At 41.3% G+C, this 20,342-nt stretch overlaps 1 protein-coding gene across 1 annotated transcript in view; it reads left to right on the top strand.

Annotated features, from left to right (window-relative positions):
• The window catches only part of LOC145412431 (uncharacterized), a 258,467-nt gene that overhangs the window by 14,332 nt on the left and 223,793 nt on the right, over window positions 1-20,342 (top strand). The window contains exons 6-7 of the mRNA XM_080282316.1: window positions 2,789-2,826; window positions 10,454-10,738. Coding sequence (XP_080138442.1) covers window positions 2,789-2,826; window positions 10,454-10,738 — 323 coding nt within the window. The remainder of the gene's footprint in view (window positions 1-2,788; window positions 2,827-10,453; window positions 10,739-20,342) is intronic.

Raw genomic sequence — 20,342 nt, 5'->3', positions numbered from 1 at the left:
AGAGCAATGGAAATGGCACTCTCACTGAGGGTTGGATAGACTGGAGAGGGTAAGAAGTATAGAGACTCGAGAAAGAATTATGTATAAGAAAGTTCATTAATTGAAGGGTGAAAGAAAGTATGTGTAAGTAGTATATAGTCATGTTAAATAGGCAGAACAGATTAGGTGGCGAAAAGGATATAGGGTATGAGAGTTTGACAGTAGAAGGATACCTGTAATGCCACGAAGATGGATGGAGAGAGTACGGTATATGGATGTGTGCGAAAGTTAGGTATGGAGATTAAGGAAGCGTGAGATTTGAGAAAAGATCGAAATATTCGCATGCATGTATGGATGAATGGATAGATGGAGATGCTCGTGACAAGAGTTGCACCCATTTGTTTAATTTGGCAGTTGGCGGTATGGCTCCATTCCACAAGGAGGCTGATTCAGTGAAGCGCATATAAGAAGAAAGAATGTGTTTTTACTTGTGATCTAGAGCCAAGATTTCGAATGTTTGCATGATTAAGTGGCCTGTTTTACTGAAAAGTCTGTTGATAGTTACTTTTTTTTCTTTTATTTTTTCGTTGGTTTTATATCCTACCCACCCCCTTTTTTTTTTGGGGGGGGGGAAGGAATTAGGGTTATGATGGTGATGATCACGGTTAATAAAACTGTGCCATTAGTTGGATTAAGCCATATTAATAAGTCGTAAAAAGTTAAAGGGTTAAAAGCAAGAAACTAGCAAATGAACAGCGTTTACCATTTGCTTTTGAGTGACGGCTGTAGTGTTGGATATGACTGTATTTGTTATAACTGACGGAAAAAAGATCGTAAAGAATAAACCACACGTCAAAGAACGAATTTTAACATTACCTTCGGGTGGCTGCTTGTTGTATGTGCAGGATATGTGTGTGGTATGTCTTGTTAAAATGATTACGTTGTTCTGTCTGATAGAGCCAGAGAAGAGGACTGAACCAGATGGCACCGACATAGAATGGACACTGATTTAATTTTCGAGGGTCTGTGACAAAGTTAGGGTTAGATTACCTAGCCGTTTTCTTTACAAGTGGCAGAAAATGAGAGTAAAACAAATGGCACCAAGGAGTTACAGAACTGATTTTGCCATGAAGTAAAGTTGGCTGGTTGCTGGGAGAGGAGGAGTGGGGAGAGAGAGGGTGAGGAGGGCTCTTAGGGGAGGGGCTAAATGGCGAGCAAGGGGAAAGAGAGAAGGGCAAGCTTTCAAGGGAGGGGAGGAAAAAGGGGTTTGTGCTAGAAGGGAGTGAGGAGGGAGTGTGAGGGAAGGGAGTGAGGGGAGTAAGGGAGGATGGGGCTCGGGAAGTTATGACCAAAATAGCCTCCTGAGCATTGGCCCCTCATGGTGCGTGTGTGTGTGTGTGTGTGCGTGTGTGTGCGTGTGTGTGCGTGCGTGTGTGTGTGTGTGTGTGTGTGCGTGTGTGTGTGTGTGTGTGTGTGTGTGTGTGTGTGTCGAACCTTAGGTAGCCCGAGAATCTAGTTCACGAGGTCCTTTCCTACATTCATATCCCCCTCTTCAGCACTCGGCACTGAGGCTGTACAGTGAGGACATCCTGGTCTTCAATTTCCATCCTACACTTGAAATCCACAACTGAAGCGTTCAGTTAAGGAAAATAATGATAATTGACTGTTTGTCGAATTTCAGTGATTGAGTGATTGTGAGTGACAATAAGTAATTGAAAATTATAATTAGGTAGCAGTTACGAACACTGTCAGTAGTTCCTGTACGTGTGAGGATCCTAAATTTACAACACGAAAACTCCAGTGCTCGTGATTATTAGTCAAGATTAGGTTCGTTAGTCGCATTACATTTGGCACAGTTTGGAGACAGTGTAGAGGAACTATTGGCCATTATTATGCTTTTTTTTTTTTTTTTTTTTTTTCCAGATTTGGCATATGAGCATTATTGCGATTAGAAAGTTATATTGGTTTGGGGCAAGTCTTCTTTACGAGTTCGCTGTTTATATTTACTTTCGATTTGGTGGTAGGTGGTGGCGACCATCATCCACTCACATGATGTAGTGCTGCCTACTTCTACCTCACCTTTAGCATTCAGCCTCTGTGGCTGCCCTCCTCTCTTTTTACTTCTCCCTTTCCTTCCCGTTGCATTTTGTTGCTCCTCTTTCCACGTCACGTGGCTGTACTCTGAATGACAAGCCTAATGGTGTCCTATACCCTAGGAAACCATTTACATTGCTGGGTGGTAACCATATAAGCAGATAACGAGGTGTTGCGGAACCTGCAATGATACCACCGCTAACTGAGTGAAGAGACGCAAGTGCGACGTCCATCAAGGAACCAAACCTTCACCTTTTCCCCTGCACCTCACTGTCGCCAGGTGCTGTCAGCGGCAAGGAAACATAGGTTTACTACATGGAACGGCCCTGCAGGGACGGTTACATGCCTGTGGTTGATGGGTCTGCTCAGTCAGACAGATTGGGGTTGATCAACAACAACAACTTTTGATTTCGCGCCTTGGAGTGTTCAAATGTGGGGAAGTTAACAGGCTGTTTGTGGAAGAGTTTTGGTGGGTTCAGTGACTGGTTCTGGAAAGAATTGCTCGTAACTAATGTGTTGAGGTAAAGGCAGTATGCTGCTTCTGTTGTGATCAAGTGTACTGAATGAAGAATATGCTGACAGACGCATTTGGTGATTGAGAATTTGTGGTGGTTGAGTGATAAGTAAACAAAAAGTAGTTTTTTGCGAGATGCTTATGCCGACATGTATACTACTGTGTTTGGCACAACTAACGACAGGTGTTTTTGTGTTGCAGGTTCCATCATGGCTGACGTGAAGAAGGCTGAGAGCGTCGTAAGTAGCGTGGGGGTGGAGATGGACTCACTAGAGTTTGATGTCAACACTAACCTGGCCCTGAGCCCCGGCAAGGCCACCACCCCCTCCCTGCAGGAACTAATAGAGGCAGAGCTCAGTGTTCGTCTATGTCAACCCGACTCCCTGGAGCCCCCACCCTCCCCCACCCTCAACTCCCTCCTGAGCTGTGACTCCATAGAGCCCATCCCTGCCCTTTCCGCTGTTCCCCCTGCCTCCGCTCCTGCCCTCAGCCTGGATTCCCTCGCTGAGCTGGGCCCACTAAAGGAGTCTTTGGGTCCCGCCGATGACGAGAGTGGCATTGACTTGCTGTCCCCCACCAAACTGGCTGACCTTAGCAACCCTGACTCACTGGAATCCTCCCCTGACCTGCTGCCCTCATCCTTACCCTCACACGATTCCCCGCACCCTAGGGGTGACTTCACCTTTCTTAATGACCTGGCAATGCCACACCTCCAGCAGGACTCCGTCCGCTCTGGCGAAACCCCTCTGTTGATAGTGGATGACATGGCCACTCCTGGTGAGGCACAGCACTGTGTCTACACACAGTCCTACACACAGCATACACAAATCCTCGAGGTCTGTGATTCAGAGACCCAGAACACCTCAGGCAGTGTGGAGCTGCAACCTGATATGCTGCTTCTTACAACATCAGAATCTAGTATACTTAATACTGAGTCGCTCTCGGAAGCCTTGTCAAGTCAGCCAGTACTGTCAGAGACCCCGGGGGAGGTATGTGACCCTCCACCCCTTTGCCCGAGCGAACGACCCCAGGGGGACAGTGACCCCCACACTGGCAGCGGGAACTGGGACGCAGGGGGCCAGGCCACTGCCACCTCTGACCCCACTTTGACCTCCATTGACCAAGTGTCTCCCCTACCTTCCTCCAGCACCTCCCCTCTTCCCCCATCCCCCCACTCAGGCGCCCTGACCCCCAGTTCAACCAAGAGTGTGTGTGGTGACAGTGAGGGGGAGTGTGGCGAGGGTGGTGGTGATAGTGAGGGTGGTATGGAAGAGTATGGTGGTGATGAAGGTGATGTGCAGGAGTGTGCTGAGGGTGGTGTGGAGGAGTGCAGTGGTGGTGGGGCAGGGGGCCAGGACGTCTCCCCCACACCTCACACTAATGTAAGTAGTTTTAGTTCCCCTCACTAATCTAACTCTGCCTCACCCTCGCCGTATTCGCCAGCTCGTCTTAAGAAGTGTGCAATTTCACACTTACTTTGGCGTATCTTAAGCAGTATGTCATGTCAGACTATGGCGTAAAGACTGCCCATGTCACACTTTCTACGGCTAATTCATACAGTTGAGCATCAGTTGTCTGGATTTTGTTAGTCCTGAAATTTGTTAAGCCATACGCTTTTAACCCATTCAGTACGATGCTTTTTAGGTGCTCTTGTTGTCCCCAAAAGATTTTATTCATCTTGGAAAGGAACCCTGGAAAATGCAGGGGTTAATGAAAGCTACATTTAACACCTCCATTATCAGAAATCGCTCCTAGTCTGAATGTAATCATCTGGAAAGTGCAGTAGTGAAATATTAACAAGGTATCATCCTAGTGAAGGTGGTAATAGGTGTGGTTTAATGAGTTTTTAATATGTCTGTCATGCGGGATTTTGGCAAGCAAATTTTGTGTGCTGTTCGTGGTACCGTATTTCTGTATTTTCTATTTTACCCAGCTTTTGTGAAGTAAATCTTCGTATATAATACCGGTAGGCAAAAGATTTACTTTCAAGAGAATAGGCCTATATGCTCTTTATGCTCAATGCTGTAAACTTGGTAAGGAAAATTGGTATGCCTACCACAGTAATTATATTTCAGTATTCATGTGATTTCTTATTTTTGTGAGATTAAGCTTCACTAATTCAGAAAAACTGCCAGTCCGTTAAATTGCTCCATTTCTGGATAATTGGTGTTCAACTGTACTTGCTTGCAGCATCGGAATCGTCATATCCCTCGTTTTTTTTCTGATTCTTTTGTATTATTTTATTCCTTCTCTGCATGTCATTGCGTTGAAGAAAATATTCCATTGAAGCTATTGTAAGAAACCCACACTGACTTTTTTCATGCATTACTGAACGATATTACGTTTTTACTTCATTTGTACTTCAGTTATTTCCTTCTTGCTTGCTATAATATCACTGGACTTTTTTCCTAATTAATTATATTACTTTCTTGATATCATTATTTTGCTTTTATTTTTGCATTTCTTAAAACATACCTTAAGTGCATGTTTTCTTGGTCCGTAATATTAGCCGCATTTTAGTTAATCTTTATGGCACTTAATATTTCATTCTGTTATTACTCAGATTGACAGTGATTACATTTTTTTAAGAATACTCCCTTAGCATGTCACTCTCGTCTTGGTTACTTCCACCCGTAACACCATTAAAACGCCTATGTCGGCGAGGTCCGAGTGAGGCCATTTAAATCTGAAAGCATTGATATGTCGCCTTACACCCCGAGGATGCCTAGATTATATTAATGGCTATTTGAAGATTTTCATCATGCTGCACCTGGCGCATGTCGCGTGCCACGTGCACCGCCGGGGTGTAATGAAACCTGTCAAAAACAAATCTTAAAGAATTGGGCTATCATATAGTGCAAACCACGCAGTGATCGGCCCAGTGGTCGCTGAGATGCAAGCTTCTCAAAAGCGTCACGGTCGGGCCGGGCTGGGTTGGGCCGCTCATATGTGAGAAAATGCCACTACTTACTGAAAGACTCGCAAGGGCTTTGTCCTCACTCGTAACAATAAAACTCTTTCACGTGGTATTTTCTTTACCAGCGAACTCTCCTGCTCCCGCCAATGTCAGTTCCCATTACCTTCCGTGGTTGCCCGGATTTTTGTTACTTTACATTATTACGTTGTTGAGTATTTCCACGTCACTTTCCTTTTGGTCTCACCCTCCCGTAACGTAGTAAAACGTTATCATGCAGCACTTCTTTACCAACGCATGCTCCTGCTCCCCGCCAGATGTCACTCCCCATTTGGACCCCGCAGGTGCACGGCGTGTGAACAAAAAGCCCATGTAAGCAGCGTCCCTACCACGCCGCTCGTAACTCTGCTATTTTTGTTATTACCTCTCTGCTGGCACTCTAAGGGGAGTAAGTTAGGAATGTGACAGTAACCTTGGATTGGACGATCTGAGGGGTCACTCAGCAAGCCTGGAATATCCGAGTATGCATCTTGGTACGATACAAGTTAATTTACAGTTGGATTCAGCAGTTTAACACTGCCTTTTTGAACTGTCAAAACTCTTGAGATCTTGCTAAACTAGCCAGTAGATTTCAAGTGTGCTTTAATAATTTAAACTGGTCTCCTTTTAGTTTTAGGGTCCACACGAGGAAAGGAATTATTGACAGCAATCATACTGTACGCAGCCAGGGACGAATTATGTTTTGATCTCGCTACAGGTTTATTCAGGTTAGTGGAAGTTAGAGGCATACTGGGCTGAAATGAAACAATATAAAAGAAAATATAACTCATGAAATCTCATTGTAGAGTTTCAGAATAATTAAAGCGCCCAAATCCAGTAATTCATTACACTTTCCTGACGGTCGGGGAGCTTATAAATGGCGGATGATGGAGATTAATGTGCCCAGCTGCATCCATTTCTTATAGAGGTTACCGTTGTGATACATCAGCTTTTGAGGCTCATTTGTTTTTATTTATGCGCAGTTATGGATGTGAACTGGTTGAACTGATGATAATAATAATAATAATAATAATAATAATAATAGTAATAATAATAATGTAAACGTCAATAGGATGGTGCGCCCTTTGATTATATTCCTGCAGTTAAGAGATTATAATAGATTACGGGAACCTTCGCAGTCAGGGAGTTAGTGATTGGTATATCTAAACCATCGATGTCGAAAAGTCTGTCCTAGAGGTACTAAAATCTTGTGTGATAAAATAATAAAATGTATAATACACCCTCGGATTGAATCAGTTAAACCACACACACACACACACACACACACACACACACACACACACAAAACAAGGGTTCCCACTCAGTTTGGTTTGTAAATTCATTGACTTGACACTGAAGAACCTACAGAAAGGGAAGCAATTACCGGTTGGTAATTTTTATGAATTAATCAGAGGAATTAAAGCGAACTGCGTGCGTTAAAGATTATGCAACATGGAATTTCTCAAGCTGTGAGTATTTTTCTGCTTATACTCTACGTGCGTATGAGGTTTACTTGCATCACGGGATCAGCAAGGGCTGTGAATTATAAGAATCATCAGCTGAGAAAGCAAGAGATTAATCACCTGAAGAAAACTGGATAATTTCTTGAAGCAAATCGCGGAATAATTTAAATTCCCTCATGTTCGTGACCCTTTAGCCAGAATACTGTAAAGGGCGGGGCAATTTAGGCGGCCGCACAACCTATACAGCTTGTTCCCTTCCCTTTGTTTATTTTATATCATTTTCCACAATCCTGAACCCCGTCACTACGATGGCACATTTTTTTTTTTTTTTTTTTTTCCCTGTCCCAGAGTTAGTACATCTTATTCATTTAACCTTTTGAATCCGGTGATGTATTTTTGTTGTGTTCTTGCCACCTCCAGACGATTTTTTTCCCACGTTGGAGAAACCATTTGTAGTGATGAGATCAGAAACATTCTTCATTAACCTTCTCACAGCCTGCATACCCCCGCCTAAGTGGAATAAAATGGTTTTTAGGCAGCAAGAGTAGAAAAGAAAGTCACCGGATTGAAAGGGTTAAGATTTTTTTTTTTTATATAGTGCATGGGCTAACAATGCATTCTAAACCTTTTGTCTGTGTTTGTGTTTTTCTTTGGTAGTAGCTTTTTTTTTTTTTAGTTAGTTTTCTTTTTAATGATTAACAAACACTGAGTATATTACGATATTTCTGTTAATGCCATATATTGTTTAAGTTTAAGAATGTTATTTTTTATGCAGTCTTTGATGCTATTCATGCTTTTACATCAGAGCTTATTTATGCTGATTGCTTTTGTATCTTCCATTGTTGCATAATTTTATGTATCATTTCCAAGCATCTTTGCCATGTTTTATTCAGCTATTAAGATTTATGTCAGTTTATTTTCATGCATGGTAATTATGTTAGCTTTGTCTTATATTTTATTTAAATATATCACATACAGTACAGTAGCTTACTAATTGATACTTGTTCTTTGCTGTACCATAACTGTTAACTGTTATGCATTGTCATTTTATTTGCAATTATTTTATTTCTAATTTTATTTGTTTTTCATTTCAGCTGCACAGATACTTTAAGTTTGGTGGGTTTGCACGGACACACCAGTATTGCCGTGGGCTTAGGAGGCTTTATTACACCTCATCCGTTGTCATACATTTTGTAAATCACATTTTACTCTTGTCATCTTTGTTAGGTATGTCTTAATGGTATGGATACAGGTGACATAGATGGCATACAAGAGATTGACGTACCCTGTGCAAAACAAATTGGTCAAGAAAAGTGTTAGAAAGCCTCCTGAGCTGACAAGAATATTATCGACACAGTAGACCATAGATATCAGTCTTGAAACAAACACTAGGCCTACCGTATCCTCACACACCTTGGTAAACTTTTTTTTTTTTTTAGCTACATAATATTTAATTTAGACATTGACAGTCATCACCAAAATTGACATTTTCCAATGGTTACTTGAAATATAATTTGCTGCTCAGTAGAGCCATTTTCAGTTTACTTAAATGAAAACTCGCGTTCAATAAAAACCCAAATTTTTTTGAGTTACATATTTTTATTACTTTATTAATGCAAAATTATATCTTTTCCTCTACTGCCAGTTTTCATGTCTAAGTTCAGTTATGCTACATTTGGTTAAGTTTGGCAACTTGGCAAATACGCTTGACTGTCAGGTGGTACAATTCCGGAACCTCCCACAGGCTTCACGTGTTAACCATCACCAGTCTCTTGAAAGCAAAGGCACAGTTGTCACGCTTTAGTTGGGGTGCCTTATTTTCAGCTGAAGTTATACATAGACAAGAGATTCATTATGCGGTGCGAAAATTAAGAGAAGAGAAATAAGAGGTATGGAAATAGTAAAGAGAAGAAAATAAAAGTATCAGTAACGAAGCGAAACGAAGGTAGTCTCATATAATGAACATAAACAGTAATAACGGTAGTAGCAGTAGTAGTGGTAATAATAATAATAATAATAATAATAATAATAATAAATGCTGATCGTGGTAATAGCGAAAACAGGACAGCCCTAATATGATACCATTACTATCTGCTGTAAGAGATCTTTATAATACCTGAACGTCCGTGGGAAGGCGAAGGGGGTATCATCTCTTACCACACACTTCTGGGCTAATTGGCGCCATAACACCACCTAACAAGGCCTAACGAGGGGAAGGCAGGGCAAACGAGGCATTCCGAGTCACCAGGGGCAAGAGGGGAAAAAAAAAATACGGTAAGTGCGAGTTTTCTGTGTGTTTTTGGTGGTGTTTGTTTGTTTACTAATCAGTCCCGTCTCGCTCCTGGTACAACGAAATCAAAACAGATGGAGTGCGAGGATGAAGATGACGATTTCTGGTCCTCGATGAAGAAAGACGATGACGATGACGACTACATTTCGAGTCGTCACTATAAGGAGGAGGAGTACATTGAGGAAAAGGAGGAATATGTGGAAGAAAACGAGGAATATCGAATGGAGGAGGAGGAGATGGAGAGCAAGTACGAGGTGAAGTATTCTGCGACGATTGAAGGGGAGATGGAGGCCAAGGAGGAGGACGATTTGGAGGACGAGGAGAGGATGAATGATGATGATGATGATGATGAGGTGATCTCGGTGGGTAGGATGTTGTGTTTGACTTTGATTCCGTCCTGTGGCATCCGTATCACTCGCCAATCCCCCTTCTTCCTGCCACGACCATAGATTTTAGTACCCTTCTCTTAATTTCTGGTCTTTATGTTCTTTATCCACCCTGTTCTCTTTCGGTCTATCTATCTTTCTGCCTGTCCTTCTTTTTTTCTTTCCTTTTTTCTTTATTCTTTTTTTTCTTTATATACTACTACTACTACTAATGATGATGATAATAATAGTAATGATAATAATAATAATAATAATATTATTATTATTATTATTATTATTACTGTTATTAGTATTAGTATTATATTGTTATTATTATTTTATTACATTATTATTATTATTATTATTATTATTCGCTCTCTCTCTCTCTCTCTCTCTCTCTCTCTCTCTCTGCATGCTTCCCCTACCTCGACGCCTAATAATTATACATATGTAGGTATCGTCAACAGTAACTTACATCCTTTACTCATGGTCGATGATACTTTTTTTTTTTTTAACTTTATTTTGTTACTTTTAATCATATTCCTTTTTTGAATTATGTTTGTTTTGTTTCTTTAATTTTATGTTTCAAGTTAGGCTTGTACTTATTTTTCACATATTTGGTTTCTTCTTATTATTTTTATTCTCCTCCTCCTCCTCAGTCCGCTATTTTAGTCTCTCTCTCTCTCTCTCTCTCTCTCTCAGTTTATCTCCCCGACTGTCTAATCTGTCTGTCTGTCTATACGTCCATCCATCCAGCAGTGTATGAACGTAACACCTTCCCCACTACACCCCCAGAGGCGACTCATCAAAAAGAAACCCCCGGCTGAGAACGGCTTGGCCAAACCCGCAGAGCCCCCCGCCCCGGAGGAGAAGAAGAAGCCTAAGGAGGTGGAGAAGAAGAAGCCCAAGGAGGAGGAGAAGCCCGTGGAGGAGAAGAAGAAGAAGACCGAGAATGGGATGGCCAACGTCGACGATCCCACTGAAGAAAAGAAAAAGAAGAAGAAGTCCAGGTCGAGCGAGGATGGTGAGAAGAGCAAGAAGAAGAGGAAGAAGAAGAAGGACTCCGAGAAAGAGAATAAGGTTAGTTGAAGGGTAAAGCAGTATTTAAGGAAACGTAGTAGGCGGTTGTACGATGGTTCTGTGGTACGACATTCCAAAGTTTTTTTTTTTTTTCTATATTTTTATATTTATGTTTAGTACGTTTCCTTTCTGTTAATTTATCTTCCTCCCAACAGCTTATAGTAGGTCGTCGGAGTCTTTGCAGATGCAGATGATTATTTTATTATTATTATTTTTTTGTACTTTCAGAAATAATGTGATTGTTCTTCTTGTATTTTGTTTTGTTATTATTCAGTGACTTGTGATCGTCTTTGCTGCTGCTGTGCGTTGTGTACCAGAAGGCATTGTACTTGTAAATAGTTTTTATTTCCTCCACCAACGAAGTTGAAGGTTATTCATTCACCCGTGTTTGTCTGTCTGTCTGTTTGTCCAGACGATATCCCCAAAAGTTCTCAGTGAATTTCAGTGAAATTTTGAGAAAGGGTGGGGCATGGGCCAAGGAAGAAGTGATTCAATTTTGGGGTGATTCCGGATCCAGATTCGGAGTATCCCGCATAATATCTCCACAACTTCTCAATGAATTTCAGTGAAATTTTATGGAAGGGTGTGCCAGGGGCCGGGAAAGAATTGATTAAATTGGGGGCTGATCCTGATCCTATCTCCACGGATCCTGATCCTGTTTCCATGGATTAGGATCCGGATCCTTTTTAATGGCATTGGCGGAGGTACCGGTATGCGCTCTCCTAGTTCTTTTTAGTTGTCTTTTGTTTTGTGCGTACTCGAACGGCCACTGAGTTTCTGTTCTGTTACTGTATTTCAGTTTTGGGTGTCAGAAGCAGCATAATCGTTTTCCCTCGCCCCAACACAATACTTTTCGCGAGTCCTTTGTCTCACCAAATGTCTTCAAACCCTTCACCGTGACTTTTTTTTTTTTCTTTTTTTTTTCTTTTTTTTACTGTCTGCAGATGGTGTTATCTGCTTAGGAGACAATTTCTGGGTTGGAGGGGATAGATATAGTGTTGATTATCCCCTTCACTAACAAGTGTCTCTGCTAAATTAAAATGAAATCATCTGAGAGCTGCAGGAATGAAATGATAAAAGACGCGTCTGCATGGATGGGGTAAATTTTCAATGCTGGAGCCTCGCCATATACTTCACTTCTTGGACTCGACCCAGAGGACTCCCAGGACGCCCTCTACCATGCGCAGGACTCTATGGCGTCACGGAAGCAGCGAGAGGAGGAGTCTGGCAAGAGATGGAGGGCTGGTGCCTGGAAGTCTAAGCTCAGTGCCTCCTGGACCGTGGAAGGAGTAGTGTCGTGTCCAGCCGCCTCTCCCGTCTCCCCTCACCTCGCTCCTTCCCTTGGCTTTCCCCTCCCCTCACACCACCCGCCCCTCCCCTGTCCCCTCGTCGGCTTCGTAAATTACACAGCGGTCGATCCAGGACGCACGCACCAAAACAGTGACCCCCTCGCCCCGCCATACATCACACTCTCACTACACTTTCACCGCATTACATAACATACAGGAACCACATTTAACCACACACGCACCACAGTTTTAAGCGGTACTGTAGGGGATTAAGTATGTAAGGACCACTGTTATCCTGTTAAGCAAACCACACAGGTACAGCCCCACATTAGAGAGCGTTATCGGATAATGTTATATCATTTCAGTCGTAAGTGTATAACTGTTACATTTCTACCTCGTTCAGTTGATTAAACACACACACACACACACACACACACACACACACACACACACACACACACACACACACACACACACACACACACACACACACACACACACACACACACACACACACACACACACACACGTCTAAGTACGTAATGAGGGCTATGCAGAGAAATAAAGGTCATGCAAGGATTTTATGATGGGATGTAAGGCTCAATTGTGGCCCAGGGAGCGACCTTTTAGCGGCACTGAGTGACGGAGAAGACACGGCTTAATACTGAGAGAGATAAGAGGAAGACAGCCTGAAACTGAGTAAAATATAGGAAGAAGGACTGAAACTGAGGAAAATATTGGAAGACAGGCTGAAACACAGGAAGACTGCAGGAAGACACGGACTGACGCAGAGGAAGGAAAAGGGACTGATCCTGAGGAAGAGTACTGAAACTAAGTAATATAAAGGAAGAAGCAGGCTGAAACTGAGAAAGAAAACTGAAACTAAAGAAGACTGAGAAAAATATAAGGACGAAGAGCAGGAACTTAGGAATATAGGAGGAAGAGACCACCTGAAACAGGAATGTAAGAGGTATAGTTGAATCCCAGGAAGACAGAAGGAAGAGACGAACTGAAGATGAATAATCCTTGAGGAAGAGATGAAACTGAGGAAGACAGGAGAAGGAAGAGGAGCCGAAACTGAAGAAGTTTGCATTGCAGATCACTTTAAAAAAGCTACTTAGCCGCCAGTCGGGAGATGATGATCGAGGGGGAATATTGGGATGCTGCAGAGAATATTATGCTGCCGAATATATTTGTAGATCGCAGAGGAATATTCGCACTTTGCAAAGAATATTAAATCACTGAATATATATAGATTGCAGAGGAAATATAAACCCCGGAGAAATATTATAAGACAAGTGAATATTCGTAGATAGGATCAAAATATTCAGATACTGCAAAGATTATGAGATCACTTAATGTTCTCAGATCAGAGAGAAATATCCAGATACCGTACTAAGTATTTTGAAACGAGTGATGTATAACAAGACCAACGAGCTGTACAGTAAAATCAGAGATAAGTATTGGACCGATGATTTAATATTCAAAGATTAGAGGGGAATATAGGAAATTAAAAGCAGTATCACAATACAGAAGATGAATATAAAAGATCGGAGGAATATTTGAGGACTTAGAGGACTATTCGCAGGTGAAAGAGGAATATTCGATGGTTGGACCCTATTCTACCGGAAAGAATATAGGCCGGAGAGGAATATTCACTTGCCTTGATCAACAGTTGTCCGGGATCATAGAGCAGTATCTAGAACACAGAGGTGGGTATTTGAAAAGCATCTTTGTGGGGGAGAGCAATATTGAAAATTCAGTAAGAGCAGTATTCTGGCCGAAGAGGACTATTCAGCTGGAGAAAAAACTGTTATCAAGGAGGTATGTACGAAAGTAACAAAAAAGTGTATAAAGAAGAATGTTCAGTTAAATGAATACCCGAAGAGCAATACAGAATGTAAATATCAGAGTAGCAATAAAGATCAACAGTATTATAGCGAAAGAGCATTACAGCACTAGAAGGAAACTGAATATCGAAGTAGTATTCTAACGGCAGCAGTATACTTTAAATAATGTAAATGTCTAAGTAAATCAACGAGATCAATATTGTACCCAGAGAGCAATAATCTGTCCGAAAAAACAATAGTCATAGTATGCTATCGAGGAGTGCTGAACAAGAGTAAGCTAAACCTCGAAAAATATCGAAGAGGATCCACGATGAGGAATATAAACCACAAAATATCGAGGAGGGATTTTTAATAATAAGAAAAAGCGTAAAATACTGAGGAGTTTTCAGGAAGAGCAGACTTAGGAAAATATCGAGGAGTATTCAAGAAGACCAATCAAGCACTGTAAATATCAGAGTACTGAAGAAAGGGATTCCGTCAAATCCACGGTGCCTCCTGAACGAGGTGGTGTGGGGCGTGGGGCAGGGGGGTCACGGGGGGCGATGGTGGTGGCGGGGCGGGAGATGGTAGTGCAGGAGCTGGACGTGAACTCCTGGCTATCCACACGGCACCACTCCCTCCACACCCACCCCGGCCACAAGTATACTCACACCGTCACCCACAGGTAGGTGGGTGTGTGAGAGGGGAGGCATCGCTGCCACTGGACCTTATCTTTCAGCTAGAGTATAGGTTTGATATCCTTTTTCATTTTCTTGTTAAACTCCTGTAGTTAGGGTCGTATTTAGGGGGAAGGGGGGGAAGGTTTTCTAGCTAAATATGGACACGGAGGTGTAAGAAATATTCTGAATGAGAAAATATATATTTCTGAAGATTCAAAATATTATACTTTCCGGAATTTAAAATTAAATGTACTTGATGTTCTTACAATTCATATACAACGCGTACAGTACCTCTAAATATCCTTTAATTATAATTCTGCTGTAGGCCCTTTACTTAGATTGTATCTATATCTGTACCGGTATATATATATATATATATATATATATATATATATATATATATATATATATATATATATATATATGTATATATATATATATATATATATATATATATATATATATATATATATATATATATATATATATATATATATATATATAAATATATATATATATATATATCTATATATATATATATAGAGATAGATAGATATAGATAGATTGATTGATTGACAGATAGATAGATATACTGTAGATAGATAGATAGATAGGTGGATCTTAGACTACGGAAAATAAAACAATGCAACGTCCATGAAGGATTAACTAATTAGTCTGAATAAGAAAAATGTTGTTTAGAAAATGATGACTCAAATAATAGCTACATCTTCACGGAGCAACTGTCTCGATTCTGCCCCCATCCCCTCCGCCATGAACCTGCTTCCTCCCCCTTCCCTCCCTCTCTGTATCCTCTTATAGAAGTGATGATAACAGTCCTTCCTATTGTGTTTGTAATAGCTGATAATTAACTGTAAATTATTGTCAGATAACGTCATAAGAGATTATCTTTAACAGATATAATTGCCTAAAATCCTGGCGTTGAGTCTCTTGAAAAGAATCTGTGAAAAGCTAGATTCATTAAAGTAAGTAAGAATTGTATAAATTTTTAGTGTTAAAAACTACACTGATTAAAACTAGTGTTACTATCTAGATTCTAGTGTTAAAAGTTAAAATTCGTTTAAAGTTAGAATTTAAAAGCCGAATTGCCAGGGTGCTGATGGGTTTGGTCGGTGACAGCGGTGCTATATGTTTCGGTGTGTGTGTGTTAGGGGGAGAGAATAGGAAGTGGCCGTCGGGTAATGGGTATATGGTGGTTATTCTATCTCATGAAATTTGGTAATTGTTTCAGTTAGCAGAATTTTTAAAGTAGCCAATATATGACAATCCTAGATTTTTAAATTGGCCATAGAATAGGTATTGTGTCAGTTCGTGGCATATATAAGATCGCCATAGTCTTATGACCATTTAATCTAAGGGGTTTACATGAAGTGGCCGTTTTTTGTGTTAATGGGATGAGGTGGTGAGTGTGCCTTGTAAGTACCCTGTTTAAAGTGGCCGTAAATCAATGTAACAAATTTAAAGGTGGCCATAGTCTGTGTAACATATTTAGAATGGTCATCACAAAGTGGCCCAGCAAGTGTAATTGCGACCCATTCTACGTGTGTGTGGTTCCCCGGGTCGCGCCACAAACCAACATCGCTACTAGCAGCAGCTCTGACGAAGTTGAGAGGCAGTGGCTGAGGGAGTTGTACAGGAGGAGACAGCGGGAGCGAGAGGAAGAGGAACGAAAGAGACGAAGAGAGGAAGAGCGGAGGAGGCGCAAGCAGGAGGAAGAGTGGAGGAGACTGGTGGAGGTTTGGAAGAAGGAAGAGGAAGAGAGACGGAGGAGGGAGGCGGAGGAAGAGAACAACGGCCCCGCGTCGTCGGAGTGGAGTCAGGGGGCGACGTACGAATGGTTTGAGGGTCGACTTATCATCACCTTCCTTAGTTCCCCCCGCCAGGTCAGTCTTGTCCTCTTTCACCCCGCCAAAGGACCTCGTATGCACGGAGAAAAATAGACTAATGGCCTGTGTACTTTTGTGTTTATTTTTTAATATATTTTTAGTTGTCATAATCGATTCATTGGTATTTACCAATTTTGTTGTAATCTCTGTTGGTGTTCACTTACTTTATTTTCGTAGATGAAATAATAAAAGTTCTTGGTTTGCCTTTATTAACCAGTGTTTGATTTTTTTTTTTAAATGCAGTTGTTGTTGAAATGTGTTGTGATTTGATTTTCCATCTTCCTGATTGAGTCACATTTTTCCTAACATGCATGTGTGTTGATATACACAAATGTAACTCTAATATATATAGATTATCCAAGCGTTTCAGTGTAGTGTTAGCACGAGTGTTGTGGGTGTAACTAAATTTGCTTATAAAATGAAAGCAAGTACACTTACTTTGTTAATGTATATTTTACATCATAGAAATTTTTATTACTCATATTTACTCTATTATTTGTTTTATTCTTTATTTGCTCTTTGGTATAAGTCCCAGCTCACTGGGAAACGATGTAGCTGAAGGTCACTCAGGGATCATGGTGGTTTAGAAAACAGAATACCCGGTACCTTAGATTTAACAGAAAATGCACCCTTGTAGTCTTATATTAGTGTGTGTGTGTGTGTGTGTGTGTGTGTGTGTGTGTGTGTGTGTGTTTGTGTAAGGGGGGTTGGGTGGATGGAGTGGGGTTGCCAGCCAGTATCTGGGAGCAACAGGTGAGCGAGGGATGAGTGAGGTGTTGTGGAGGAAGGCAAGGTGAGTGGATGGGTGGATGAGTGAGTGAGAGCTTGGGGATTTTAGATTTGGGAACGTATTCTTTTGGGTTTGAAGGATCCTCGCACCTTTTCTTTATTAGTTAATTTCTGCACACGGCGTGGTTTAGTCTTTTGCACTCCATATAGGCAAATCGTGCTTCTTTTGTCAGTTTGCTTTTGCACATAGCCTGTTAATATTCTCGTGTATTTTTTTTATGGAAGCTGTGTTGATATTAACCCCGTCAGTCCAATTACGTAATTTTCATACTATTCTACGTAATTTTCATACTATTCTCCGTACTACCTGACGATTTCATTTAGCTTCTGCGAGACCTTTCAAAGTGGAGGAGTTTAATGGAGATTACCCCTAACTACTTCACTGCCAGAGATATCCCACAGTTAATTTAAAATATTCACATGGATCTGGAGATAGCACAGTTAAACTAAAAGTGCGTCTCCGTAATGTAGGACTTGAGAAGAGATAACATATAAGAGATTGTTATCTTGCCACTTGCAAATTAATATACCGGTAATAAGGAGTGATAGGGAGCCTCCTGCTCGCACGAGGAAACTGTATTGAGGGCAGTATTTCCGTGGGATGTTGAGATCCCTTCGCACCTCTCACTTAGCGATTTATTTCACCGAGCATCGTAACCCATCATATCTGGTAACGTCTTTTTTTTTTTTTCCTATTTAATCTTGGTGCTATCAGACGATTTACTTTCATATCAAGCAAGACGTAGGTCTGTGAAGGAGTTAATGAAGGCTGTGTCTGATCCCTTCGGTTCAGAAAGTCAGTCCTCAGAACAACAGAATGATATGCAGATAGCTAGAACAAACTGGAAATGACGCCACTATTGAAGAGGTTAATATTCTCATGTACATTTTTAAAATCTTATTCAACTCTACATAATACGTTCCTTTGCATCCAAATGAAATCCAGGGCGAAAGGATGATAGATGACATTCGTAGGTAGAATACTGTGACGACTGATGAAAGGTTGTAATATTGGTGATTGACTGGATGTGATTATTAGGATATATTTGTGTGTGTGTGTGTGTGTGTGTGTGTGTGTGTGTGTGTGTGTGTGTCAGCTGGCCTCGGGAGAACTTGAGGGTGCCAGCAGGAAGTAAGGGAGTGCCATTAGTCCTGTCACTATGAGAGAGAGAGAGAGAAAGAGAGAGAGAGAGAGAGAGGTTGGGAATTAGAAGTGTTTCGAACATTTATGTATATAAAAATTATAACTACAGGGTGGGTTTACGTCAAGGAAATGATGATCGTTTAGAAACTAGAAAAGGAAAGAAACGAAGACGTAAAGTGGAGGAGGTGGGAGAGTCAAATGGCAGGAAAACCGTGGCAGCGGTAAGAAAGAACGGGGGACGTGTGCCAGAGCCAGAATAGCATAACCATATTTTAATAAGTTCCTGAACGGCTTCCGCAGATTGTGAAATAAGCTGCCCTGCACATATTTCTGAGAGTGGGGGAAGTATGTTTTTACTACATGTCCCTGTAGTGAAGTGTTAAGTAGAAGGGTGCAATGTGTGTGTAGTGAAAGAAGTTAGGTTAGAAGAAGAGTTAGGTGAGGGGAAGTGTGTAGGAGATTAGAGAAACAGCGTGTATGGGATTGATGAACACCACTGTATAATTAAAACACATAGAGGAAAGAATTGAAGCTGAAAAGAACGTGGTGATAAGTAGACCAAAAGAGAGGCTGGCAACAAAAGAGAACGAAACAGGGACATAACACCAGACCGGTGCATATCCAGGAATACAGGGGAGGTGGGGTTCTTCTAGGTAAACACCCTCGACAGACATTCTTGGCACGGAAAGGAAGGGAGAGGGTAAATTCGTGACGGCGATAGTGATGATATTGATGAGTGTCATCTTCATGACCATTTTTCCCACCTAAGAATGATGAAACATGGGGATAAATAAACAAAAATCAGGCTATGATTGTATATGCGATCCTATCGATAATTTTATTGATACTGTGGAATGTGCTGACATTAACGATTGTACTGCATTTAGTATGTCCGTAGAGAAAGGAAAGGGGGTGAACAGAACGGAAAGATGAATGTAACCAAATGATGAGACGGAGATGAAATGGAATGTCAGGGGGAGAGAGAGAGAGAGAGAGAGCAGGAAGATAAGGAAGGGATAATCAGGAAACTGGAACCTGAGAGAACTATACAACATGTAGGACGTCAGGAGGAAGGAAGCTAGCGGGAGGGGCACCGACCCACGACAGCCACATCACACCCATTCTCGCCCGTTTCACTCCCGTTTCCGTCCACTGTCAACCTTAACCTTCTAGTTTCTTCCATTCTCATTCACTCGTGATGGGTATTCACTATAGTTTATTTATCAACATTCACCTATCCATCCATCCCGCACTCAGTCACCAGTCTATCGGTATATACAGCAGTACTGTGTGTGTGTATATATATATATATATATATATATATATATATATATATATATATATATATATATATATATATATCGACCTACCTATCTCTGACACACACACACACACACACACACACACACACACACACACACACACACACACACACACACACACACACATACATAGAGAGAGAGAGAGAGAGAGAGAGAGAGAGAGAGAAAGAGAGTATAAGAAAGACTGCAAGAGGTTCAAAAAGGCAGTGGAAAGTGGACGGCAGAGTGAGTGGGTTGAGGGGGTGTGAAGAAGGCGAGTGTAATAACAGTGGGTGTATAAGTTTGAAATGGATGGTAGGTGGAGTGAGTGTGGAGAAGGTGGATGCCTTAGGAGTGTGTAGATCGCCGAAATGTATTGGCGACTCGATAGGCGGTTAAGGGGTGAGAAGTTTTAAGGATGGATGGATGGGAAGAGAAATGGATGTAGAAGTGAATGAGTTGAAGACTGAGAATGAGCGAGTAAACAGTAGGTAGTTTAAGAAGTGAGTGTGAGTATTAAAATAAGTGTGAGTCAGTTAGGAACAAGTGAGAATGGTATTTTGGGTGATAGTATGATGGTGGTGTGGGTGAATAAGATGAGTGAGTACAAAGGCGAGTGAGAATGTAGAGTGGGTGATGGTGTGCTGGTTCTAGTGTGGGTGAATAAG

The sequence above is a fragment of the Coenobita brevimanus genome, chromosome 93 (genome assembly GCF_032717465.1).
Source record: "Coenobita brevimanus isolate Jiangsu-jjx chromosome 93, ASM3271746v2, whole genome shotgun sequence".
In the NCBI taxonomy this organism is placed as follows: Eukaryota; Metazoa; Arthropoda; class Malacostraca; order Decapoda; family Coenobitidae; genus Coenobita; species Coenobita brevimanus.
The sequence above is the reverse complement of the archived record's forward strand: the minus strand, read 5'-3'. Positions and strand labels throughout refer to the sequence as shown.